The sequence below is a fragment of the Lissotriton helveticus genome, chromosome 3_1 (genome assembly GCF_964261635.1).
Source record: "Lissotriton helveticus chromosome 3_1, aLisHel1.1, whole genome shotgun sequence".
NCBI classification, from domain to species: Eukaryota; Metazoa; Chordata; class Amphibia; order Caudata; family Salamandridae; genus Lissotriton; species Lissotriton helveticus.
The window spans coordinates 327,127,590-327,154,870 of record NC_136061.1 but is presented as its reverse complement, the minus strand read 5'-3'; the positions used below and the strand labels follow the sequence as shown (position 1 = coordinate 327,154,870).

Sequence of the window (27,281 nt, the reverse complement as noted above, 5' to 3'; positions counted from 1 at the left end):
AAATGAGGGGGCAGAAGAGCACTATGGTGGGTTTCTAGAGCAAGGCACCAGTCTAGAATGCCCACTTCGGGATTTTAATAGGAGATGACCTGGAAGCTCTTTAACAAACAAGCTTAAACCAGTAACAATATTATGTAGAAATACATTTGGCCTGCAAAATGCCCATTTTGGAGTCTGGCCACAATAAGCAGAAAGCATACTTCGAAAAGAAATCATGCACCAATACTGTGCATTGTCCAGCATACTCACACAAATACACCAAAACCCCATTTTAAACAAGCAATGGCAAAGACAGTAAACTTGACTATAATGTGTTAACGAAATGCAAACAGTATTTGCAGATATCTTAGTTTCCATGTGTTAGCACATTAAAGCCAGATTAATTGCTTTTGCCAATGCTTGTCTATGATATAAATTCCGCTTACATTCACAAATGTTATTAGACTATGGGCCAGATGTACAAAACACTGGTCACAAAATAGTGGTTCACATTGCAACTAGTAATTTTGTGACAAGTGTAGAACAGTATGAACCAACCTATGTAATCGGTCGGTTCACAAAATTACGAATTGAGTGTGTATCAATCTGAACTACCTCATCAATATTCATGAGGTAGGTTGATTGCGACTCACTAAGATTGGTAGCCATCACAGGCATGGTGCATGCTGGGTTCAGCAGCCCACCATCTTTGTAAATATATTTTGAAATGCAGCTTTAAGGAAACGGCTGTGTTAATAAACAAATGTTTAAAAACTGTTATGAAGGATGTTTTATAGTAGATAGTAGGTCCCTGCATCACTGCCTACTACCTAACAAACAACAAACAAGATCTCTTCCCCTTTGAGAATGGCCTACCACCTCATGGTGGGTGTCTCTAAAATTTCAATATTGCTATTGGATTTCATCACAAAATATTGATAACATACCCCAAAGAATAGCTGTTTGTAACGGATGCACTATACAATCTCCTTCTAAACAGTGATTTGTTATGCCCTTCTAAACCCATTTTGTGATTTGTTAACCTGTTACAAAATCTCTAAATGGATTTAGTACATTCCTAAAAGCCATTTACCAGTCTCAAATGCTGTGAGTTAGCGAATAGTGGGTTTGTGACTGCTAAATGGCTTCTTACTGCTGGCCAATGTTCTTTGCAGTTTAGGCAGACTCGTGAGAGTACATTGCAAATGCCATTGATGACAGTGGTGAAGGAGTAGGTACCAGGATTGTAAAATAGAAATGTCTGGGTAACATACTAAGGCCCAAAACATGAGTTCAGCATAGTGGTAATCACCATATGCCAGGGTAAATATCGCATGATTTTACCGACTTGTCTGATTACGAGTTTAAACATTCTTTTGATATTTATCACATGTTAAGTACCACATGTCTGTGGTCCACATACACTATCACAAGCGCCATGTTCCTCGTGTGAAATTTACAGCATGTAAAAAATAACACATTTAGTAAATAACACTCAATTGCAAGTATGAGAAGTCAGTGAAAACCAGTGGAAAATACAACAGTAAAATACCTAGAGTCGAAAGAAGGTGTTAAAATTCTTGGAAGTTTATGGAATGAAAGAAAAGCTTGGACAGTCACACTGCCAATAACAACAAAGCAGACATCTATGCTACTGCAGGATCTCCTGACATCCTCAGGCTTATTGCCTGAACTAATGTGAACCTGGTGGCCCCATTTAGACAGGATAAAGCATGTTGCAACCGTAAAATGAAGCACATTACTAGTTTGAAAATTGTGTGTGATGTGGACCTGCGCATACTGGACAAATGTGTTAGGTGCCCTGGATCAAACAATAATGGCTTGATCTTGCGGAGAAGCAACATTAGTCATACTGTGGTTCCCCATCACCCTCAACATACTGGACATACAGGTAAACCCTTCATCATCAAAATTCCTCATCAAGATTACAATCCATTAAGATTGTTGTAGTCCAATCTCGATACATGTCAGCGCACCAGAAAGTTGTTAGCCCATATTGAAGCACATACATGGATCAATGTGAATATGTGTGACACATTACATCAGTCGCAATGATGATGATGATTCTCAGCTAAGTCAACTTTTTAACTACCAACATTCACGTCTCTTACTTTGGACTCCTTCAACCTTGAGACGTTCTTTCATGGATTCCACTCTAGACATGTTGAGCATGGTTATAGTTGTGTTTCCCCTCAGCTTGAGGCACAGCTGAGGTGGAGAACTATCACCAGTTGCCATGCTTTAGTGTTTGTGCATGGCACCTCATTTAAGTACCTTGGCAGGATATTACTTGTGGTGATTGAATGATATCAGAGGATGCAATGGATTATGTTTCTCTTGTTTCAAAGTGCCTTGTCCACAAACATTTAATAATCATACACTCCCACACAGAAAGGAGTTGTTGGTATAGTTTGGGGTGTCTTAAGATAATTCAGTGTGATGGTATTGCTGTTTGTGTTCTCCAGGGATTTTTTTCTTTCACTCAAGGAACGTCTAGTGCCTGAAAATGGCCACTTCCTGAAGTTTTGTGCAGGTGCTATTCATCAGATGGGGTATTTATCACGTGTTAAATAGGACCCATTCATTATTTAACACATGTGGTCAATATCAATTCTACTGTACACAGTAAAAATTCGTAATCCGTGTTGTTTAACCCATGCTATTTACTGAACCAAGTGGAATCAGTATTTCATGCAGGTAGGTGCATGCAGGGGGGCACATGTTGTGCCCCCCCCCCCGCTGTGCAAGCACCCTTCTAATTCCAGCACGGCATGGACTTTGCAGTCCATACCGTGCTGTAACATGCTGTGGCGGTCCCACGGTGGGGTAGTATTAAAGGCTCATTGAGACTTTTTACTGCACCATTGCGGGACCGCCACACTGTCCGCCCGACATGGAACAATGATTTGTTTTGTAATCTGTCGGGCGGGCAGTGTTCAGGTTTAACGGTGTGGGAGCGGGGGGTGGTGAACTGCCGCTCCCGCACTGCCAAACTCGTAATGAGGCACTTAGTCCATAACACTTGACATATATGGGATTTCACAGGGTAGGAATAAATGACAAATAAACATAGTGATAGCATACATATAATCAAACATAATGCCACAAACAGGTCCATGATATGATTTTGAAGATATGAGAACTAAAAACTCTAGTCCCAGAGACCTGTGCTAAAAGAGACCCCCCCTACTTGTCAAGAGAGCAAGGCTTATAAATAAAGGCCTGTAATTCACAAAAGCAAACAAGTAAGTAGGGAAAAAAATTCTTGCCTTAAGGGCAAAGCACTCCATGTTGGGAACCAATTACAAGGTAAATAAGTGGACCTGGAGGTGGTGATAGGTGATCAGAAGCAAGACTTAAGCAATGTGATCGCATTTTGATAAGCCTAACACTTCGTTGGGGGTGCGGTTTCACCAGCGGCAAGATGGCTGCGCCTTAGGCGAGCTCTGCTGGCTGAGCAATATATCCTGCAGCATCCTGCCTCAGCAAGGGGAATCAGCTTGCCCATCGAATGCGCCCTGTCCCCACGGCACTTGGGGAATCCATTGCGCTGTGTCCCGTGCTGTTTGATCTTACTGAGGCGTTGAGATTGCTCTGACTTGGAGTCTGCGGTCCGCCATTACTCCCTGCTCCGCGTGGCTTCTTGCCTTGCCTGGGCGGATCATCGACCAGCGGACAGCATGGCGGCGCAAGACCGCGCTCTCCTGGCTTGCTCTGGTCACCCGTGTATAGCTGCCAGGCCAGACTGGGCTGCTGGGGGACGGCGGGATCCCTGCTGAGTAAGGCCCATGGGCTCTACTGAATCCTGCATCCCGGCTGCTGTGAGGCCTGTGCAGCCTCATACATCTGGCCTCTGACTCCGGCCCTGGGTGCCCCGGCAGGTGGGGTGCAGCACCGGCCCCAGGCGCGGACAGGCAGCATTGTGCACTGTGCCCTCAAGCTACACTCTGGGTCTACTGTAGCAGACACCTTACCTGCTCCCCCCCCGCTTTGCCTTCCTGCTGATGCTGCCTCCTCTGAGTTGAACAGACTGAGCTTTGCAGCGGGACCGACTGTGGACATTTGCCTCTCCACGCCCATGCTGATCCAAGGGATGCGGCGTGGCACTCAAGCTTCAGCCTCAATTGGGTGTCAGCCCATTCCCCCACGCAATGCAGAATCCCCCCCATCCGTGCCTGCTTCAGGGCTCTGGAACCAGTGGGGAGGTCACCACTGCTATATCCCCGGACCAAGAGGCATGTGACACCTGCTCTGCTTCATGCTTTGACCTCTGAGACACTAAATTAAGGGCACCACCTTCGTGCTACCTACTTGGGTTTCTTGCCGAACTGCACACAAACTCAACTCTTGCTGTGATCTAGCCTCCCATCCATGTGCTTCCCACGCACTGACCACATTTGGGAGCCCCCTGTTGTGTGACTACGCCATAGCTTTGGGTGCCTCGGCTCCTCAGCCAATAAGGGGAAAGCAGACGCAAAGCAATCCAGACTCACCTTCGGAACCCGAGGGGTTGGTAGGTTGGAGGAAACATCTCAGGAGACTGGGGAGCGCGCCACGCAGATGGAAAACTCAGAAAACCAAGATGATAGCATTCGCTCCCTGCTCCTTGTGTTTAAATCAAGTCTCAAAACTATTGATGCAAAAATTGATAATCTCACCTCCTGCCTTGATCAGGTAAACCAACGTGTGGACTCACATGACACCCGCATTGAGCAGTTAGAGACCAGGGTCTCGGACCTGGATGATGCGGAGACAGCGGGAAAACAGCAACTCCTGAAAATGGATAAGTTGCTCTAACTGATCCGCGCCAAAAACAAAGACCTTCAATCTCGTTCCCGTAGGAACAAAGTTCGCAACGTGGCCCTCCCTGAATCCACTGCTATCGATAAAATGGAAACCTATCTGGAAGCACTTTTCAAGGAACTGTTCGGAGAAGTCCTATCCAGCGTATTCATCGTCGAACAGGCGCACAGATCGGTCGGCCTGTGCCCCGCCACCGCGGCCCTGGCCAGACCTATTGTGGCCCGCTTATTGAACTACCGCAACCGAGATGCCATATTACGCAGGGCAAGAGAAATGGGAGAGATTCGACATCAAGGCAACAGTCTTTCTTTTTATCCTGATTTCACCATCTCTGTGCAAGCAGCCCGAAGAGACTTTCTCCCAGCTAAACGCATTCTCCAACAAATACACGTTTCCTATGCTTTCAGGTACCCTGTCAAGCTGCGTATTGATTTTGGAAATAAACCTCACTACTTCACCGATCCTAAGGCTGCCATGGCGATTGCCAAGCAACTACAGAAGCCACGCTCCAGCGACCGACTGTCCCCTACCGAAGAGGGCCAAACCAGTGACAATGACTAATTTCTCTCTCTACTTGTAATCCACTAAGTCTGGGTTATACTAACATTTGCTGCCTATATCCTTTGATGTTTATGCTACATTTCAAATGATGTGCCTTAGCTTAACCTCCTCCTTATGCCTCAATGTCTTTCACCTTCTCCCCTTGCTCGACCTATTCATGCTCAGCCACCCTGCCTCTCGGCTTGGGGGATGTCTGGCTGAGCCCACGTACCCCATAGGGGATGAATCCCGACTTTAGATGTTGCTTGCCAAGTTGGGGTTCCCTGGGGAGCGGGAGGGAAATGTCTCAACCATGTTGGGGGTTTGTAGTGGGAGGGCTGTGTGGGGGGGTCAGTTGTAGAAATGTACGTCACTTTTTATTCGCTGTTATGTGACATGTTTCACAATTACATTTCTCCTTGCATTATCTTCTTTGTAAACACATTGGAGGATACACATACTATAACTTGTTTTGCAACTACTCACTGCACTAAAGCAATTGCCCATGACATGTCTCACATTACTACTTTACACCAACCCAATGACTGAGCTGAAGCTCATGACGTGGAATATCAGGGGCATGAACGACTTTCAAAAAGCCCGACTTATACTTGCGTATCTTACTTGACACAAGACAGATATCTGCTTTCTTCAAGAGACCCATTTAATTATCCAAATTGCAGATAGCCTCAAATCAAGGCACTGGGGCGACACTTACTATTCCTTTTATTCCAATTACACCAGGAGGGTTGTGATTTTGATTAGGAAGGGACTGCCATGGAAAGCCACGCGCACCATCACTGACCCTGAAGGCCGCTATGTGATCCTCACGGGCATCTTATACACCCAACCTGTGATCGTAGCTGACGTTTATGGCCCAAACACAGATAGCCCGGAATTTCACGCCCACATCTGGAGACTCATCTCCTCCCTTGGTGCCCTCCCACTGCTATGAGGTGGAGACTTCAATATTGCCCCACATAACACTCTTGACGGCTCAGGCTCCAGCAAACTCCACACCCAGGCCACTGCCACACTCCACTCCATAATGCAGGACAACTTCCTAACCGATGGGTGGAGGCATCACCATCCCAGGAAACGCGAGGGCACTTGTATTTCTAACACCCACAACTCCTGGACCCGCATTTATCTGTGGCTCATTACCCGATACATGCTGGGCTGGTCCACGTCCACTTCTTATCTTGCACGTACACTATCAGACCACTCACTGGTGCTCCTCACTATTCGTCTCCCCGGCGCGCCTAAACACATGTTTGCATGGCGCCTCCCCCCAGACGCGTTTTGCGATACAGCGTTTCGAGAAGAACTTCGTGGGGCCCATAGTTGAATTTCTCAAATTGAACGTGGGCTTGGTAGATTCCCTCCACCCTTTGGGAAACATTTAAATTTGTGATTAGAGGTGTATGTATTGCTAGACACACGGGCGTTCTTAAGTCTCTTAGGGGTACTCTGGAGAGACTAGAAGAAGAAATTAAACAGATTGTTCTGAACTATAGCAGCACTCCATTCCCCTCTCTCCAATAGGACATACCCCTAAAAATGACTGAATATCAGTCGGAAGCTGAGTGCGAGATTGCACACCTAGGCCATGAGGCGCAAGTGCGCCGCTATCGTGAAGGCCACCGCCCGGGCAGAACCCGAACCCTCGCACATCTACTACGAAAGCCGCATGCTTTCACCTACTTCACAGAGTTACAGGACGATAATGGTAACAGGATCGTCACCCCCACCCCCAAGGGATACTGGACAGTCTCCCGATTCTACGCCCAGGAAGCGCAGCGGACGAGCGCAGCGAGAGCGCCGTTTGCGCGCCGAAGGCGCGCTTAAGGCAAGCTCGTCTGCGCTCGTCCGCGCCCGGCCGGGCCCTAGGGCCACGTCCCCTGGTTCCCCCAGAGGTGACAGATTGATATATAGCCCTGACCTCCTATGGAAGCTGCGGCCACCTGCCTCTTCCAAGTGTGGATCCCCCTTACACCCCCTGGAGGTCCCGCGACACTGTAAGTACTGCAACTTAGATCTATGCACTATAACCAACAAACCCACAGTCGAGCTAAAGAACTACTCCATGCTTCTCCTCAACTGTAGGTCTCTTGTAAAACATCGCCTAGAGATCTCCCTATTATTAGAGGAACAGTCCCCAGATGCAATGTTCCTGACCGAGACATGGCTGAACCAAGACTCTCAGCCAGACCTAGCTCAAGCTATCATCCCAGGATATCAGATAGCGCGAGCCGACCGACCACTGGGCAGAGGTGGCGGCCTCGCGATCATATATAAAGAAAGCTACACTTGTCGCCACTTATCGGAAGATATTGAAGACTGTGAGAATCTCTCTTTCTCCATCGAATTTTCTCCCAATGCCTGCTTTACCGGTATTCTCATTTACCGCCCCCCCGGTCCTATAGGACAATTTAATACATCTCTACTCTCGGTGACCTCCCAGTCGGTTGTCTCTCCCTCCAACTTCTCCCTACTCGGAGATTTCAACATTCATTTCGACAACCCACTAGATCCCTCGGCACAAGAAACCCAGTCAAGCTTGGCCGCATGTCAACTCGAGCAACGAGTGCCATCTGCTAAACACGAAAAGGGGCACTTGCTAGATCCGATCTTCAGCAACTGCGTCCAGCTCAAAGTGGGCAGCATAACCAGACTTCCTTGGTCAGATCACTTTTTAATAGCTTTCAATTGGACCACGAGTAAACCACCCTCTTCCTTATTTACCACGAGGAAAACTCGCAACTGGTCCAAACTCCCCACTGACAACTGGGTTCAAGCTCTATGTACCTCGAGACCCTCCCTCTCCCAAGACCCAGCCCTTAACAACAAAAAATACGAGGAATGGATAACCACCTCTCTGGACCGGGTCCTCCCAGAACACGCACCAAAGTCCAAGAGACATAGCAAAACTGCCCCTTGGTACACAGAGGAGCTCAGGAACCATAAACGCCTCTGTAAAAGACAGGAGAGAAAGTGGCGCACTTCATACAATCCCGAAGAAAAAGCCACCTATAGGGAAATGATCAGGAACTACAAGCTTGCAATTAAATCCTCGCAAGCTGCCTTCTACAACCTTAAAATCACCATGGCAAAATCCAAATCTAAAGAAATTTTTCGCATAGTCAACTCCTTGATCAAACCCCCATCTCCGGTCACAGACAACAATAACTCACCGACTAAGTGCAATGATCTGGCGGAATTTTTCTTCCAAAAAATTAATAAAATTTATCTCTCCTTCCCTAATCCATCCACTGATTTCCCTGGTCAAAACCCTCACCTGACAGCAAATCCGACCAAGTGGTTGGAGTCTCTCCCCTTGATAACACTGGAAACCGTACAGAAATTGGCACAACAAATAAAATCCGGCTCCCCGTGTGACTCTGCCCCCCCAGGCTCACTAAATCTTGCCAGCGTTGCTATTTTCCCCACGCTCCTGGATCTCATGAACTCTTCCATAACTAGTAGGACGGTCCCCTCAACATGGAAGCACGCTATGGTTCGGGCTCTATTGAAGAAACCTTCCCTTGACCCGGCCAACCCCAGTAATTTTCGCCCGATCTCGTTACTCCCTTGGGCGTCGAAAATTCTGGAGAAACATGTCAATACCACTCTGACAACATTTCTCGAGGAAAACCACCTCCTCGACTCCTCCCAAACAGGTTTTCGTACCAAACATGGGACAGAGACCGCTTTATTGGCAGTGACTGAGGAGGCAAGACGGCTCCTGGATCGAGGAGGATCAGTGGCAGTGATCCTCCTCGATCTAAGTGCCGCATTTGACACGGTACACCACAAAATCTTGCTAACCCGCCTTGCCGACTTAGGAGTGACCGGAGACGCCCTGATATGGTTCAACTCTTTTTTATCCGACAGAACCTTTCAGGTCTTCGACGGCACATCCCGCTCATCAACCTGCCCCCTGGGATGTGGAGTTCCCCATGGCTCTTCTTTAAGTCCTACGCTCTTCAACGCATACATGAAGCCACTGGCTGAGGTAGTTCGTCCGCATGGTGTCAAGATCATCTCCTATGCGGACGACACCCAGCTGGTGGTCTCCCTTGCTGAGAAGAGCGGCCTCCAGTCGCCACCAGACCTAGCGGCCTGTTTGGAGGATGTAAAGAAGTGGATGATGAGCTCATGCCTAAAGCTAAACGACGATAAGACTGAGCTGATGATCCTGGGTCCAGCCTCCCCCGCCTCCATAGAGCTGATCTGGCCATCAAGCATGGGAATGGCCCCACCCCCCAGAGACAACATTAAAAGCTTGGGCGTCTGGCTCGACAAGTCTCTGAGCCTTAACACACAGGCCACTAAGATCTCAGCTACCTGCTTTGGCCTCCTTAGGGTGATCAAGAAAGTCCTTCCCCTCCTCTGTTCTGAGGCCAAACAGATAATTATACAGGGCCTCATCCAATCCCGTTTGGATTTCAATAACGCCCTCTATTTGGGAGCCCCAGACTACACCCTACAGAAGCTCCAACGCACCCAGAATTGTGCTGCCAGAGCGCTGCTGGGAATCCCCCGGAGGACTTCAGTAAGAACCGGTCTAAAGACCCTGCACTGGTTACCTGTTAGGGACAGAGTAAAATTTAAATCACTCTGCATCGCCCACCAGACATTCTGGGAAACGGGTCCAGACATCAATCGCCCCCTGATTTCTCCCTACAGGCCCAACAAATCCCTCCGCTCCTCAACAGCATTCCTGGCCGAAATCCCCAGAATACGAAGAGCCAGAGCAGGAGGACGCTCCTTTTCGTATAATGTTTCCAAGCTCTGGAACTCCCTCCCTCTGCAGCTGAGGAACAACCCCAACCTGTCTACGTTCCGGAAACAACTAAAAACCCTGCTGTTTAATGCCTAAAAAAAAAAAAAACACAACCTCAAGAGTGCTTTCTTCTGATTTAGCGCCTGGACGCCTCAGGGCAGCTGCAGCGCTCTACAAGTCACATTTTCATTTCATTTCATTTCATTACGCCAGCTTATACACTGGCGGCACCGAGTATCCCTCGGACGTTCTTACACAATATTTTGACACTATTGAATTGCTATGGCTCAGCAATGCACACCGGGAATACCTGGATGAACCTTTTTTTCGCGAAGAGATTGCTCAAGTGATCTCAAGCCTCCACAGCAATAAGGCGGCTGGAGCAGATGGGCTGACAACAGCCTTTTATAAGGAATATGCGTTCATCCTCATCCCACATCTCGCCGCAATGTATAAGGAGTCTGTCACGGTAGGCCACTTCCCCTCTACTCTTCGTGAGGCATGAATCACTCTTCTGCTTAAACTGGCCAAACCCCCTGAATCTTGTGACTCATATTGCCCACTCTCATTAAATAATACAGACAACAACATCTATGCAAAATCACTCGCCAACCGCCTTCTCCCCGGACCAATCTGGTTTTATACCCAGCTACTTCTTAAAATGTACGTACCATCTGCTCCATCATACATCAAATTAATCCGAACATGCCAGCAGTGGCCCTCCTGTTGGATGCCACCAAGGCATTCGACTCGCTAGAATGGCCCTTCCTTTTTTGCCCTACTGGGCCGCCTTTCAGTAGAAAAATTCAGTTAGTATACACACTGCCAGCGGCACGTATCCGTATAAATGGCCAAATCATACAACCTATACACATCACCTGAGGCACCAGGCAGGGCTGCCCTATGTCTCTTATGCTTTTCGCCATTGCCATGGAGCCACTCGCGGCACCACTATGGCAGCATAACACACAGAGGGGCATCGGTTTCTCATCACGCAGCCTAGTCACATTTATGTATGCAGATGATGATACTCTTTTTATCCGTGAACCCAAAGAAAACCTAACCCCCCTGACCAGAGAGGTCATATGGTTTGGCGTTTATTCTGGGGTTCAGATTAATTGGGAAAAATCAATTCTATTTCCATTAATGGACGCAACCCGTCCCTTCGTCACGGAATGCCCGATTAAATGGGCTACTGGGCCGACTAAATATTTGGGCATTTGGCTTACTAGAGACACTGACAAGTTGTGGAAGGAAAACTATGGTAGAACAATGGACTGGCTGGAGTCCAAAATTCTTATTTGGAAAACCCTTCCGCTCTCCCTCGCTGGGAAAATCTCTGATGCCAATATGGTAGTCCTGCCCAAGTTCTTGTACCTATTTTTAAACATCCCGATGCCACTCTCATCCCAATTCGTACAAAGATTACGCTCTAATTTGATGACACTTTTCTGGGCAGGCCGCCAAACGTGCATTGCATACGACATATTGACATGCCCTTCTCTCGCTGTGGGATGGGGGCCCCAAACTTCAAATGATATGCATAGTCAGCCAAAGCCAGTTCTCTCCACTTATGGTTGCACCCTACGCCATTCCAACCACACGTTGCGTTGGAAGCCGACCTTGCCTCCCCGTGGCTAATACAGACTGCATATTCCTTCCCTACACTGCCCCAAAGGGCGAAATTGATACTGTGGAATGCATGCACTGGGTCTGGGATGCAATTTCCAAACACACAGGAGTTACAACACTTTATGCTTCAGCGATGAAACTGACGAACAAGAACAACCCCTCATTCCCACCACTGCAGACGTCTGGCATGGCGTACCGGTCTGCTTCACTAGGCATTAAAACTAATGCAGATCTGTATCCCAACGGTAAATGTATTACTCTTCCAGATAACACATCTCCACTACATAATATGCTGTACTTTCAGATCCGTGCTACATGCAAAGACACTAACGCCTTCTCCCCCTCGCCCCAATGCTCTGCGTTATAATATATACATTCTGCCACCTATCCTCGAAAGCTGATTATAAGACTTTATGCACTGACTCTCACACCTTCACCAGTTGGCACCGAGTGGGTGTGTCTAGCTTGGATGTCCGACCTCGGAGACGTCCCCACGCCTGCACAATGTACATATTGCTGTAATCAACGTTCTCCTAATTATCGTAGATTATACCGCACGCCCATAGCGCTTCATAAAATGGGTACTGATTGTGGACGCTAACTGCGTGAGATGCGCCGCTCCCAATGCATTGTTTATACACTTAGCCTGGAAGTGCCCCAAGGTTGCGTCCTTCTGGCGCATCACAAGCGACATTACCTCAGATACCCTCACTCCTGACCCCATGACTTGTCTTTTGGGGTATGTCAGGGATATTCCGGACGCAGCATACGTCTGCGATGGTCTGTTGGTATATATGGGAGGATTTTTCAGAGTAATCGAAGACTATAATAGCAAGAGCCTGTGGTGGCTGCTACGTGGTCCTGCATTGATAGTGATTGATCTAGTTTTACACCCAAGTTTTTGACACTCTGCTTTGGGACAGGTGGAGCACCCAGCTGCGAAGGCCACCATTCATTGGACCATACAGCCGAGGCCTTTCCCAGTAACATGACTTCCGTTTTGCCGTGGTTCAGCTGGAAGCAGTTGTTTGTCATCCAGTTAGATATTGCCAGTATGCCTTTGGCAAAACGGAGCTTATCAGATTCTGGGTCACTAGTTTATGCAGTAGACCTTTGTACTCTCTACCATTCCTATGTGACTCTTAGAGTATATCCATCCGTATCCCTTCCCTATGTATAAAGAGATAACTCTAATCCCTAGTATATACAGTAGACCTTTGTACTCTCTACCTTTCCTATGTGATTCTTAGAGTATATCCATCCGTAGCCCTTCCCTATGTATATAGAGATAACTCTAATCACCAGTCTCTTCTTTGTGTGACTTTACATCTTGTACATTTGAAATTTGTTCTGTTTGTATCTTTTATGTAACGCATGTAATCCTTAGTCCTTATGTTTTGCAACTGGTTCTTATGTAAAGCGCTCTGACACCTTCGGGTAAAGTTCGCGCTATATAAAATCGCATTAAATAAATAAATAAATAAATAAAACGACTGACCGCGATGCTGCTAATACTTGCCCGACACCAGGTGGTTATCCACTGGGGCCGGAAGCAGGCAACGTCTCCTAAGGCCTGGGTGGCAGATGTTGCACATTGTCCGACTCATTTAACCGAATACTGGAACCTAATGCCCCTGGCTAGCCGACCCCACGAGATATGGGCCCCCCTAGTGACTCTTTTACAATGGACTGACGAAGATTCTCCTTCCCCGGATAATGCTACAGCAGACCTTGTGCCACTATGAGCCTTTATGTCAGTATGACACAGTGAACTATGATGGTTTAACTTTGCAGATCGTTTGCAAGCTCAGTATGTGTAAATGTAAACATACTGGCTATTGTTAATTGTCAATGCTCATGTATTCATGCTAAAGTTGCTTCAACCCAACGTGTCTTCCCATTCATTACCTGTATTGCTTGTTCTTCCCGAATAAAGTTTTAAAATAAAAAAAAATAAAAAAGCCTAACACTTCATTTAGTGATTTACCTATTTGTTCTGCTTCTGAAAGCAGACTTTTTAAAACTTCAATTTTGGTTATAGGATGACCTATCCCCAACAGCAGGTTCACAGATCAAGCCTGTAAATTGGTGCCCAGATATAGCCAGAATTCTATTTTGAGAAATTAGGATTAACTAGTTTCAAATGTATGATCTCAATGTAAGAAGTTTTAAAAACATTTTTTTAACATTCAACCATTTGACTTTTTTACATTAAAAAAAGGAACACTAAATCATAAGGCATGAAGAGAAAAAAGGGAACAAGCAGGTATATAAAATGATCACATCATTAAAGTGATTTAACAATTATAATCAAAATGGTCATCGTTAGGAAGGGCAAATACATTGTGAGACAGAATAGAGAAAAGGGGGTATTAACAAGGAAGGGAGGATCATTTTAAAAGAGTCTCACATTATATTTGATTATTAGCTCATTCTCCATTGCTTATAGGGACTTCTCAGTCCTTACTGCTCCGTCTGTCTCATTTTAGGCTTTTTCCACTGCTGACAATAAGGCTCTTTAAACTGTCCCAAATTCTCGAATCCAAAAATAACATTTTTTCATTATTTCCCTTGGTGAGGATGCAAATCCTGGCTAGAAATGTTATATAGGTAGCATTTAATGTAGTGCATGTTCAATTTCTCCAACTGAATGCCTAATCTGCAAAAAAGCAAATGAGGCTGGGAGGTTTTCAGCATTAATTCCTCTATAGCCTCTGATGTTCTAGGACAGGTTAAGTAAAAGGGAATTTCTCACAGAGCAGGGCTGTCTTATTTCTACAAAATCTGCTATTAGCTCATCATTGCTGATGCTGAGACACATTATCTTCTACAAAGAGATAAGGAAATAGGGGCCGATTACGATACGGCTCATAAAGGCTCTGACCTGAGGTCGAAGCCTTTACGAGCGCATCACAATGGGCTGTGCGGTTTCCTTTCCGACCGCCTCATTATGATGTAGGCAGTCGGAAAGGAAACAGGCCGGTCATTCCGGCTGGCTTCTGACAGGCTCAGAGAGCCCGTCCGCCAGCTGGAATCCGGCAAGGAATCTCAGGAGCGGGCTTTTCCGCCCTTGAGATTACAATGACATGGAAACGGTCAGAAAGCGTCTTTGGGGTCCCCAGCAGTGCCCTCTTGGGTGCACGGCCTCCAGCTGGAGGTCGAGGGGGCCCTGTTTATCCCTGCACCTTGTGGCCGGCACCTTGAGGTGCCTGCCATGGTGTGCAGGGATGAACGCACATCCCATTTTACTATGGGAGCATGCATTACGGCTGGTTTACGGCAGGAATGCATGCTGCCATAGTAAAATGCAGGAATGCGACAGAACAGTGTTCAATGGCCTCCTAATGAGGTGCTGGGTGTCGGTTGGCCCCATGACCGACGTGGTGTCGCCGTAAGTGATTCCGCCCAGCATCGTAATGAGGGCCTTAGTCTTATTTGCCCAATTGCAGATCTCAGGTGCAGACCTACTGGCCTGTCTGATCATTTGGTGCAAAAAAAGCTAACACTATATTTTTTCATATTTTACTTGATTTTACCTATAACATGTCTAAAAGTACTAGCTATACCAAAATGTCTCTCATTAAGTGTTGTTAGGCTACTGAGACCAAGAGGATCTGTATGTACTACTTTTCATGCCGCACAAATGTATAATCTATAATACCTTTTCAGAAAAAACGTGAAGCTCAGAGAGAGATGTTTGATGTTTTCCTTGAAAGGGACACATTCTGCAGAGGAGAACTTAGTATGCAGAGTACCACCTTCTGCACTGTCACCAACACTCGAAATGAAGAAACACGTTTCTGTGGAAAGGACAGATTAATAAAGTGAAAGTATCAGAGTAAAGCTAACCATGGTGCCAATAAAGCATGTCCCATAGCCACCTTGACGATGAGGATGAAAATCACCTCATCAACAACAAAGGCATAAATGACAGTCTCGATAACGAGCACTTGGTCCAGTAGTTCTTCATCAATGGTATTCACATAAATGAAATCGTCAATGCCTACAACATTAACAGCCATCAATATGAGAATGCATATCAGTGACCTCCTCACTAACAATGAGTATGACTAAACCTACTGCAGGATCAGCAGCACCTACTACACATTCTACACTTTTTTATTTGTGATTCTTTTACTGTGGGCACTTGGGGCCAAATTATGAATCTGGTATTCCAAGGGCTACCATACTTGCGGAGGTGTGGCAAGCCAGCCACCGCAGCATTGGCGGTCCAACTATCATATTATGACTTTGGCGGTAACCGCCATTCCCTGGTGGTGGCGTGGCAGTCAGGGTCTAAGTGATATGCTGGTGCTGTCCTGTGCCACTACCATGCATCTTACGTGTTGCAGGACCACCAGCGGCGTCATGGAGGACTTTCCTCCATGAAAAGGATGGCAGCCCTGAAACAAAGGGGGCCCTACATGGCCCCCTTTGCCCATGGCGATGCATGGAGGGGGCACACATGTGCCCCCTGTGTACATGCACCCCAGTTTCTGCATTTACAGTCCATGCTGTGCAGAAACTGCTTTGAGTACTCCCATTGTGATGCCCATTTTCAGAGGCACCGTTGTGGGACCACAAAAAACAGCCCACCAGACACGAGTAAACTAGTTACCTGGCGGAAGGCACGACCACAGGTTTGGTGATGCAGGAGTGGGCCACCGGCGTAGTGGTCTGCTCCCGCACCCCCAAACTCGTTATCAGACTCCTAGTATTTGACCTCTGGACTAGCAAGAGCCCTGTGAGCAGATTCCAGCAGCATGTACTCCTCCATGAGAAACTAAACCATGTTTGATTTAACGTTTCCTTGACACTTTCCTAAATGGAAATTGTGCACAAACTTTTTTCATATTTACTCAAAGTTCAATTATGGGATGCTAGAGTGAAGGAAATATTTTCCCACTTGCAGGTCACCTAGGAGTTCCATGGCACTCATAAAGGACTCGGACTTCAGTCTTGTGCCTCTATATTGTCATGGAACTCCTCAATTAATTGCAATATCCTTATAATGTATAGCAAGCTGTACTTTATATAAAATATCTTGTCTTATCAGTCTAATCTTATGAATTCCCATACATGTAGTTGATCCAAATATTGTCAGGCATCCAACTGAATACCAGCACTGGTGAATGATCCTGTCCTAAATCTTTTACAGATAATCATCAGCGGGCGGTTGTAAGGGATTAGAGTCACCCACTGAATTATCTATTGTGTTTTGTGTCTTTTGTATGTGTCATCAAGTTTGGATTTTCTCATAGCACCCACTATTTCTTTAATCTCCCTAGCTCTATGGTAGTGATAATGGGCAATGTATCCTGACAGAAAGATAACCATTTTTTGCTTAGCTTGAGATTGTCACCTCTATTCGGACTTTGAGCCCAGGTGTAGTTTATTTGTTGTCATATTCCTGGGTGTTTGGTATTGAATTTTTGAGTGAGTTGATAACCTAACAAGTATTTGTAAAGCGCACGTTCACCCGGAGGCATCTTGGCGCTGAATAACAGATGTTTATTATTACCCAACTCAATGGTATTCATTTTATAGACCTCAGTTGGATGAAAGGCTGAGTGGACCCGCCGGGATTTGAACCTGTGACCATGAGATTGAACAGAGGCCTCTGCAGTGGACACATTAGTCCTCTGAGCCACCAGACCCCGCTTGATTATGTCAGCAGGCCTACATTTGATGTCCCCTGGTATTTTTCCAAGATAGATGTTTTACTGTTGCTTTCCAGCACAGCATTGCCTGCAGCAAGTACAAATGCATGCAGTATATCACACCTTGCAAAATACCCATACTCTGTATCTTACCAAGTTCAGAACTGGCCTGATTTGCAATATCAGCCGCTTTTTTTTAGCTATCTGGTTCGCTATTGGGGACCACTTTTATTTTGGTGCTGGGGTCTATTTTTTGTACCAGTCTGACGCTGGCTGTGCTCACTGACGGATTACTTTTTTGGACCGATTACCAAAAAGAGCGTCTGCAGATAATCAATGCTCTTATATTATCCATGAGAGCAGAGGACACACATGGAAGGTCTGCGTGGGATTTGGGAGCTTTTTCTATTCCTCTACCGCTAATGTGGTGTAGTCTGCCATTGCTCATGCCACTAGCAAAAATTGCTGGCTTGTGTTAGGACAGGCACATTTGTGCAGCTGATGTTCAGATGATGGAGTGAAAGCTTGCCTAACTTTTCTGCTCAGTGTCGCAAACCACTCATCCACTGCCCCAGTTCTCCCTTCAACACGAGAAGCACAGAATACAACATAAAATATATGGTAATAAAACAATGGTAATAAAGCAATGGACTGTGCTTGGAACAGAAGCTCATGCCAACACTAGAGGGCCCAACATACTGAGTATCAAGTCACACCATGCACACTGAAGCGAGCGCCAGTCTGGTTCCACGCCTCGTCAGCCACTTTTCCTCTTTTATCGTACCCTCACACCAATGCCAACTTCTCAGCAACTAGAAGGATTTCATTTGCCCATAATTGAATGAAAAGCAAGGCTTGTTCCAACCCCAGACTAGGGGTGCAGATCTATCTATGGTGCAGAGGCACTGGGCCCTGTGGTCTGAGGGTCGCTCTGATTCCGTATTATTGATATATTTTACTACTGAATTTGCGGTCAGGCGTCCTGTTTTCCCTGCTTGCACATTGTCCCATAGCACCCTTGCTGCGTCACTGCCAAGACCTACCCAAAACCTGGTCTGAGCACGGACCGGAAGCCTGGGGGAAGATAGGAGGGGACAAGCGCAGGGGTGCTGAACTAAAGATTGGAAGGTGCTGCAGCACCCACAAAGTAACCCTACAGGAGTTCAAAAGGAGAATGATCAATAAAAAAGGCCTATCACATGAGTTTGTATCTTGTAGCATTTGTTGTACATTCAAATACAGAGGTCAAATGCCAGGCAATGTAGTCTGTAAAGATGACTCCTTATTCTTTTTAGGTCACGCCTAAGCCAGCGCATGTGCTGTCTCAGGCGAGACATTTAGTAAGTGTGTTTTCAAAGTGCTACCCACCGGCTTTTGCTGGCCTAAAGCTTGTTTTCACGTTAGTAAGGGTGTTTTCAAAGTGCTATCCACCGGCTTTTGCTGGCCTAAAGCTAGCAGTCACACGAGCGTGAACGTGCACAGCTGCCAGCTGCCAGCTTTCAGCGCCCGAGGCGCCATCTGAAGCGTGATTACTTTCACTTTTGGCGGTGCTGCGCCTGCACCACTATCGTGTTTGCCTGCGCATATGCGCGCCCTCCTGCTTTCACTTTTGCCGTCTTTTTTTTTTTACTTCTCGCTCTTCAAATGCATTTGTTTGTTTTTTGTAATTTCACAATTGGTTCATCTTTCCCTTTTCACTATTTTTATTTCGAATTCTTTTCTGTGTGCTGGTCTCGACTACATCTCCACTGGCACGTGTGTTAATCTTTATTTTGTATTATTCACCAGCTGTTCATTAAGGGTTTTTCAAAGCAACAACTGTTTTAATCAGACATTTCTAGACACACATTTTTCCTCAGCACATGCAATTTACTGAGACTTTACATTTAATTTCACCCTCGTGTCGGGCTGTAATAGAACACGATATCAACCAGTTACACTTACATTGTACAATTTGTCTGACATTGGCACTTTGCAGAGTTAGCTTTTCAATTTACAGGGCTTGTGAACGGACCATCCATAAGACGATGACAAGAGCCTGGCTCCTTCAAGCAGGAAAGGGAAAACCGCCTCTACTTGCTTTTAAAGTAGAGACTTGGAAAGCACACAGTAGAGAGAATACCTTCACATGGAAATGTGCTAAGCTTGTTTTCAGAGTGCATATGGGCGTTGCTTAAATACCAAACGCACTTTGCGGTCCTAAACACTGAGCAAAAGTCACAGGATGGTTCTGCCTCTTCACTTTTCCCCAGAGGACAATATCACAATTCCTTATTTCGGTTTTGTCAGGTCTATGATGAGGCGCCAAAACAAATCTTTCCCAGGAGAAACTGTTAGAAGACAGCATTTTCACTCCGTCGATGCTCACCAACTTAATTTTTTAGATCTTGCCTACAGACAGTTTTTAGCAGTCAGTTGTCAGATACTTTTTGTGACCAACAGTGGGCATTGGTCAGCCCATTGCTTACCATTTGTTGGTTTTTTGTCAATCTCATTTGCTTACATCTTATTCAACCTCGTTCCTTCTTCATCTTGTGTTTGTCTTTCCCTGGAGCATAGCCTCTTTACCGTCTTTTTGATTGGATGTCTTGTGTCCTTCCACAGCTTCACAACTGGTAACTACTTTTCCGTTCCGTGCTCCAAGAGGCACAAAGGTCATCTTTCTCCTTCTCTCCTCACATCCCCATTTATCGCCATGTTCTATTTGTTGCTCCCCAGTCCATTCGTTGCATTCCCTACGCCCACCCCCTTTATGTTCAACTTTGATAAAAAAATGTATTTATTTAAATACTCCCTACACGGCTCCTTAGTTGCTCCCTTGCCGCTTGCTGACATTTATCCCACCCGCCAGTCGCTTCTGTCTTTTTCTTTTATAGATGGCACATCAGCTTCAATTCGCTGCTCAATCGCTCCTTTCTTTTAAAAAAATGAGGTTTGACACACTTGTGTATTTTAAATCTACCCTTCCAAGAATGGGCATCTGCCCTCTTAAAATGGTAAAAACAAAATGGCTGCTGCGTCCTGATGCTATTTTGTTCATGCGTGTTGACGCTGGGGCCACTGTAGCACCATGATGCATAAGTGCACATGCACGTTTATACATCATCACACTTTCCTTTTGTTTTTTTAAAGCTGTGCTTCATGTTCATCAATAACCAATTCTTTAAAAATGTTGCCAATGCTAAATAGCATTGGCAAAAACCATTGGAAAAGCCAATATCCCTGCATTGGCAAAGCCAACCAGCATTGGCAAAGCCAATAGGTCTCGCATTTGGGACCTTATAAGTATTTAGCCATGCAACAGTTAATGTTGCACCAATGATATTGTGGCACATAACTAAATACTTACAAGGTCCCAAAAGCGAGACCTATTGTCTATGCCAATGCGTGTTTAAAATGAGATTGGTATCTACTTTTTCCTTCTCTTATTGCCGAGTGAATTTTGCAGCGAAATTACAATCCTTCTGGGTACTGGAGCGTGACATGAAAAGGCCGCAGTCTGTTGAATGTTTACTAACACACAACTACATTGAACTACTTGTAAATTTACTTTGCTAATATTTCAAAATATATCCGCAGCAGATATGGTATATTGTTTTTTCTAATTCTGAATTGTGATGGGGACAACATTTTTTAGTAGGGTGAAAACAAACCAAGACACTTGTGTGAAAAATATGCACAAAAACTAATTAGCATATTATATCACGTTAGTACAAAATGGACTATGACGAGAACAAAATCAGAGAAAGTTCATTCACTTTTTTCCCATGCCCCATGGATATGATTTTTACCTGAATTAAATCACAGTTACAGAACATAGCGTAATCTCATGCATTTTGTGTAATAAACGTAATCCAAAATGCTGAAAATTACACCATAATATGCTTGCATGCATTACATTTTATTCTGGCCCAATTTTATGTGCGACAAATTGGTACTGCCAATGCTTTTGTTTTTATTGTTACACAGTCACAGCCTGTGACCAAGCAGTGTGTACAATTCAGATATACCAAACTCAAATAAAGGATTGTGATTTGTCGATATACTCCGTACAATTACTGTTACTTAAACAAAACAAGCACAGGGCTCAGCCTTAGTTGCAGAACATACGGGTGTGTTTGTGTGTGTGTGTGTGTGTGTGTGTGTGTGTGCGCGCATGTGTCTATGGTGTGCATACCATACGGGATGTGTCTGTGTACCTCTCACTACAGTAATGCAACCAGCAGCATTTTGTGCATAGTGTGTACCATTTAGATACAGCAAACTCAAGACACATAGCCCATTCTTTGGCTGTGGTGTGTGTTGGGGGGGATGTGTCTATAGTAAACGGATGCAGGCTCTGACATGCAGTTGGGGCTTTGTACACTTAGTAGGTCTTCCAAATAATCCTAACACAGCCAGCTGCCTTCCACTGTTATCTGTCTTTTTTCACGAATATAACACACCAAGGGCCTCACTCACATAGGTAACTTATACTTTTGAGAACATTTACTCTTTTGAGTAAGCTTACTACTTTGCAGTATTCATAAAGTGAACTTTTGTAGTAACTTACAATTTTGTACAGGGCCGGACTGGCCGTTGCGGGCACCGGGCAATCCCCCGGTGCGCCGTAAGGGTGGGGGACGGTTTTGGGCCCCTGGGGGCCGTTTTTGTTACAGGGCCGTTTTTGCAGCATAGCTGCAAAATCGGCCCTGTAACAAAATCGGCCGAAAACCGGCCCCGGCAAAGAGCTCGGTCGCACCCCCAACCTCCCACCTGGGGGGCCGGCCGAGCACTTTGCCAGGGCCGGTTTTGGTTCCCAGTCCGGCCCTGCTTTTGTAGAAACTTACATGAGAAACGTACACTTTTGTAGTAACTTAAACTTTTATAGAATTTACACGTTTGTAGTTAGTCCAGCACTACACATGGCCAATCACTGTTACTGTAAAAACTGCCCGTAAAAAATAATGGAGGTAGGGAATTAAACTTAAACCACATAGAAAATAATTTTGCATTAAATTATATTATTTAAAATAGTAAAAAATATAATTAAATGGAAGATAATGTAAAAAAATAGATAGCATATATTTATTATTTAATTATAAAATACACAATAACCTATTTCAGAAGTAATTTCAAACATATTGTAACATAAGATTTTATTAAAAATTATTACATTAATGTTAAGTAATTATATACATCACTTTACTAAATATGATTGCATGAATAAAAAATAAAAACATTCTTCAGGTAGGTATTAATTTTTTAAATGTAAACTTTAGAAAAATAATCGTAATTTAATATATTTCAATTCATAAAGTTTTCATTTAGAATTAATTTAATTTTATTTTAGTAAAGTATATGAAAAATGACTTACCATAAAGGTATTTATTTAACTAAAAATAAAGATAAAAAATATCTTTATGGTAAATATTGACTTAGATTCATTTTATATGTTTACTTTCCATGCAGAACAAAATAGAGATATAAATATGTGCCACTTTTATATATTTTTAACATTAATTTATATTTATTTATATTTTAACTATTTTAAATAATCTAATTTAATTTAACTTTATTTCCTAGGGTCTTATTGATTATTGACATTCATTCTCTACCTCCATTATTTTCTAAGTTACGGTGTTGCAGTACCAGTGGTTGACCATGTATAGTGCTGGACTTACTACAACAGTTATAAGTTCCTACAAAAGTGTAAGTATAGGTGTATGCTACTACAAAAGTGTAAGTTACACATATAAGTTACTACAAAAATGTTAGTTACAAATGTAAGTTGATACAAAAGTGTAAATTACTACAAAAGTGCAGTTTGTGAATAGCTCTGTAGTACATTTTCTAGAAGTACTAGATTAGATGGCATCAGAGTTCGATGGGGGAACTTTGATGAGGACATATCAGAGTACCTAATGGGGGACGTTCTGTATTACATTCATATCACCAACTCTTGCAAAAATCGTTTTAATGCAAACAGTAAGGTTTTCTCTCTTGTATGCTATGGATCGTCAAATCTTGAATGTTCTTTCACTTAAGGAAGAGTTTCCATTAATCATTGCACCTTTTTATTGTGGATTTAAATATTTCTTCTGATCATCTGCCTGATGGTATATAGTCTTGGATGAACGAAACACCTCAAACTCGCCACAGTTTCAGGTGAATAAAGGTTTGTGAAGCTAGAAAACATTTTCAAAGATATTCTGAGGTTCATATGCGAAGGGGGGTGTTGCAGGATCGTGGCCCTTTTTTAAGCCTCTTGGGGAAGGTCAGGCTCCAGTAAGGCAGAAAATCATTATATAAATAAATTATGTTTCTCAGGTTGTGTTGCTAATTCCAAGTTTTCTAATTGGGTCGCAGTTTGAGGAGGGGCAGCTTCTGCAGGCATCTTGTGAATTTAATATTGAAGAGGTGCGGCTGGTACAAGTAAGAGTGGTGTGGTGGGGGCAGGGCAGGGGTGGGCAGGGGCAGGGCAGGGGTGGGGCGGCAGAAGAAGTCAAAATACGACTTGTTAGGGAAAATAAATAAAACCACGGCGAGCGCAAGGTAAGTGGTTTTATTTATTTATTTTCCCTAACCTGTCGTATGTCGACCTGCCCCTACCCCACTGCCCCCCCCACCCCTCACCCTTTACTATACTTAATTCCACATATATGTATTCTGTTGATATATTTCTTCAAAGTATGTAGATGAGTAGTTAAGAATATAAATCTGTTCTTATCTGTATATACTTGCTTTCACAATAGTTTTGTACTGGATATTTAAGCTATCATATATGTAGAACTTTCAGACAGGGTATTGAAAATGGCTGCTTGTTAGATGCTGGGCTGGGTTCAACAGGCACATTCGCCCCCAAGGATGTGAATGGTAGGTACCAGCAGTATGAGCAGGCATGTTGAGGGGGGATAATTCCTAATTGTTGAGTATGGTGTATGAATTTTTGCTGTTTTTGAATCGAACCATTTCCCAAGGTCCCAAAATGTCACTTTTATTGTGTAACATTGTGCTTCCACGCTGCATCATTACCATGGTTCCCTCTATGGTGGATGTTTAAAGTAAGACATCTGAATGCTTTGTTGCACTTCAAATGCTTTAAAAAATCGAATTTGTGAAATAGTTTCAAGTTCCCACTGCAGTGTCAGCCAGCAGTTCTCACTCACAAGCGAGAAAATTCCCTGAACTAATGCGTTTTATTGTATAAGTGCCTGAATGTTAAAATGTCAAAAGAAATCTCCAATCTAATCCTTTCCTGCTCCGTTTACAATTTTATCAAGTGCGAAAATTCGGAAGGGTCACTTAGCAAAAGCATCGCTTGAGAAAGGTGGCTTTCGTGCTTGATGGGAGAGTTGGCAGAGTCGGCTGAGCTTTACCCTGCATCCTGCATTTTTTGCTTGTCAGAGAGGGAAACCCATGGAGACATGAGAAAGAGTCTTTGAATTGTTCGAGCCTTCTGCCCGCCTCACCTCTTGACCCCGCTGACTCTCTCTTTCACCAAAAACAGACAATTTCTGAATTCACACAACGGGCTAAGAAGTATCTAAGACAGTTTCGAAACAAGCAAATAGTTATGTCTTTTGTATGATGCTCTGGTTTTCTCAAGCTCCTCAAAGAAATTGAACGTTTACTGAGACGGCGCAAGCCTCCCTAACATGTATAATAGACAGCAGTAGTGCAGATTTCCACCCCAGACTGCAAAAGTAGAACAGAAGCTTAACGTCCTTACACACAGAACAGCTACAGCACAGGCAACCATAGTGCAAGCTTCTTCCTTACAACACATAGAGCAGCAGTGCAAACTTTACTCATGGTTCTAGGAGACAAGCTGAAAAGGGGAGTCTACTCAGACATGTTTAAAAGTGCAACACAAGGCTGATAGATGGTCATGGACACAGAAAAGGGGCATGTCTAACAGTGGTCTGAAGGAATAGAAACAAAAGTTAGCAAAGACAATACGTTTGACCTCTGTATGCACGTACAAAGACAAACAGCAGTCACACATGCATACATATATGAAGACAGAGCAAGTTCCATGTATACACAGACCAAAACACCTGGTACGTTACTGACACATAGACCAGCAGATTAAACAGGTATCCATACACACAAGCCTACAGGCACTCACACAGTCACCAATACTATCTGAGACGTTTTGATTGTTCGCATAGAGTTTTATAGTGTCCCTGCGTTCTAGACATGACCAGAAAGTATAGACGAGATGGCAATAAGAAGGGATTAGGAAGCAACCTTGTGAATAGAATGAACAAAAGAAAAACAACCCTTCCTATTGGAGAAGGTCAATACTGATTTGAATTGGGTTAGTCTTTGCCTAGATTACTAAGGTGAGCAAAAAAACATATGAGCTGGAATGCCGCTTAGAGTAAGTAGATGAAATACAGGGTGCGAATAATTAAGCTTTCCACCCAGCACCTATTTGTTTATTTAACTGAGATGCTGTAAGTGTAACAGCGAGCCAAGCCTAGATGTGTATCCTCTGCACATTGTGCCCTTTGACTTCCCCTACACCACACTGATGATGTCCAAAAGGCTGAACCCGGTGGTTGATTGTATTTATGTCTAGAGGAGAACTGATCTGGGAGTTCAGATTCAATGTACCTATTAGAATAGGACCAAGCCTGATTGACATATACATGTTTCTGCCTAGACTGGCATTTTGGACATAGCAATGATGGACTAGAATGGGTCTAGCTATCTGAAGATGATGTGGGAAGAATGTGGTGTTACCTAAAAGTTCACCACCCCATATCATCCCCAGACTGATGGTATGTTGGAAAGGTTCAATAAGACCCAGAAGGGCATGAACATGGGTTTGTCTGACAACCTCAGTAGGAGATGGGATATTCTCCTCCCATGTCTACTGTTTGCCTACAGAAAGGTCCCACAAAAGGATTTTGTCATTATATCCCTTAAACCATTGTTTTGGCACCCTGTAAGAGGGCAATTGTGTTTGGTGGGAGAGTCTTGGGAAAATCCTTTCAAGGAAGCCATTGACAATATACTGGACTGTGTGCTGGGCCTCAGACCTTGCATGGAAGAGTATATGTACAAGGCAAACAGAAACCTGGAGGCAAGCCAAGAGATCATGAAGCATTGGTATGATGAGAAGGCTACCATGCCTGAGTACAAACCAGGACAATTGGTGTAGGTTTTGGACCCTCTAGCTCCCTGGGCCCTCAAGGAACAAGCGGACGGGCCCCTATCCAATCCTAGAAAAAAGTGTGAGGTTACCTACCTGGTAGACCTTAATACCCCAGGGAACCCCCACTGGGTCCTGCATGTCAGTTTCAATGGGTTAAACCCCTCATGCAAAAAAGGACAGACATGACCATTTTGATGGTCAAAGATGAAGGAGGAGAGGAGGAGACTGAGCCATTGCCAGATCTCCTCTCCACCAGTGTGCAAGATGGGTCAGTGGATGGAGCTGTACTCTCTCCAAATTGGCAGGCCAGCAGCACAGACACTGCAAGCAGGAGCAGTTTGCTGATCTGTTGTTTTTGACTCAGGTATCACTGATTGGGGCATATATTATGTGGACACTGGCGACAACCTACCTGTCAAAAATAAATTGTACTGGTTGTCTGACCAGGGCAGAGCTAACATCAAAGTATCTAAGAATGCTAGAATTGGAGGTAATAGATCCCTCTGATAGTCCATGGGCCTGCCCAGTGGTGCTGGAAATCAAGCCTAATCCCCAAGGACTACAGAGGACTGAATGTGGTCACTAAGACTGATGCTCACCCTATGCCTAAAGCTGATCTAAACTTGAACTTGAACTTGGACTTGATCTCAGGCAGATTGTCCCTCTGTGAAGGATCAAAGGATAGGTCAGCATTCTACACACCAGAGAGACACTA

The 27,281-nt window shown here is 44.6% G+C and overlaps 2 protein-coding genes across 2 annotated transcripts in view; one reads left to right on the top strand and one right to left on the bottom strand.

Annotated features, from left to right (window-relative positions):
- The window catches only part of SPATA22 (spermatogenesis associated 22), a 1,667,071-nt gene extending 1,644,052 nt beyond the window's left edge, over nucleotides 1-23,019 (top strand). The window contains exon 9 of the mRNA XM_078679926.1: nucleotides 22,987-23,019. Coding sequence (XP_078536052.1) covers nucleotides 22,987-23,004 — 18 coding nt within the window. The 3' untranslated portion in view covers nucleotides 23,005-23,019. The remainder of the gene's footprint in view (nucleotides 1-22,986) is intronic.
- The window catches only part of LOC144822425 (LHFPL tetraspan subfamily member 7 protein-like), a 774,779-nt gene that overhangs the window by 258,303 nt on the left and 489,195 nt on the right, over nucleotides 1-27,281 (bottom strand). The gene's annotated exons all lie outside the window — the stretch shown is intronic.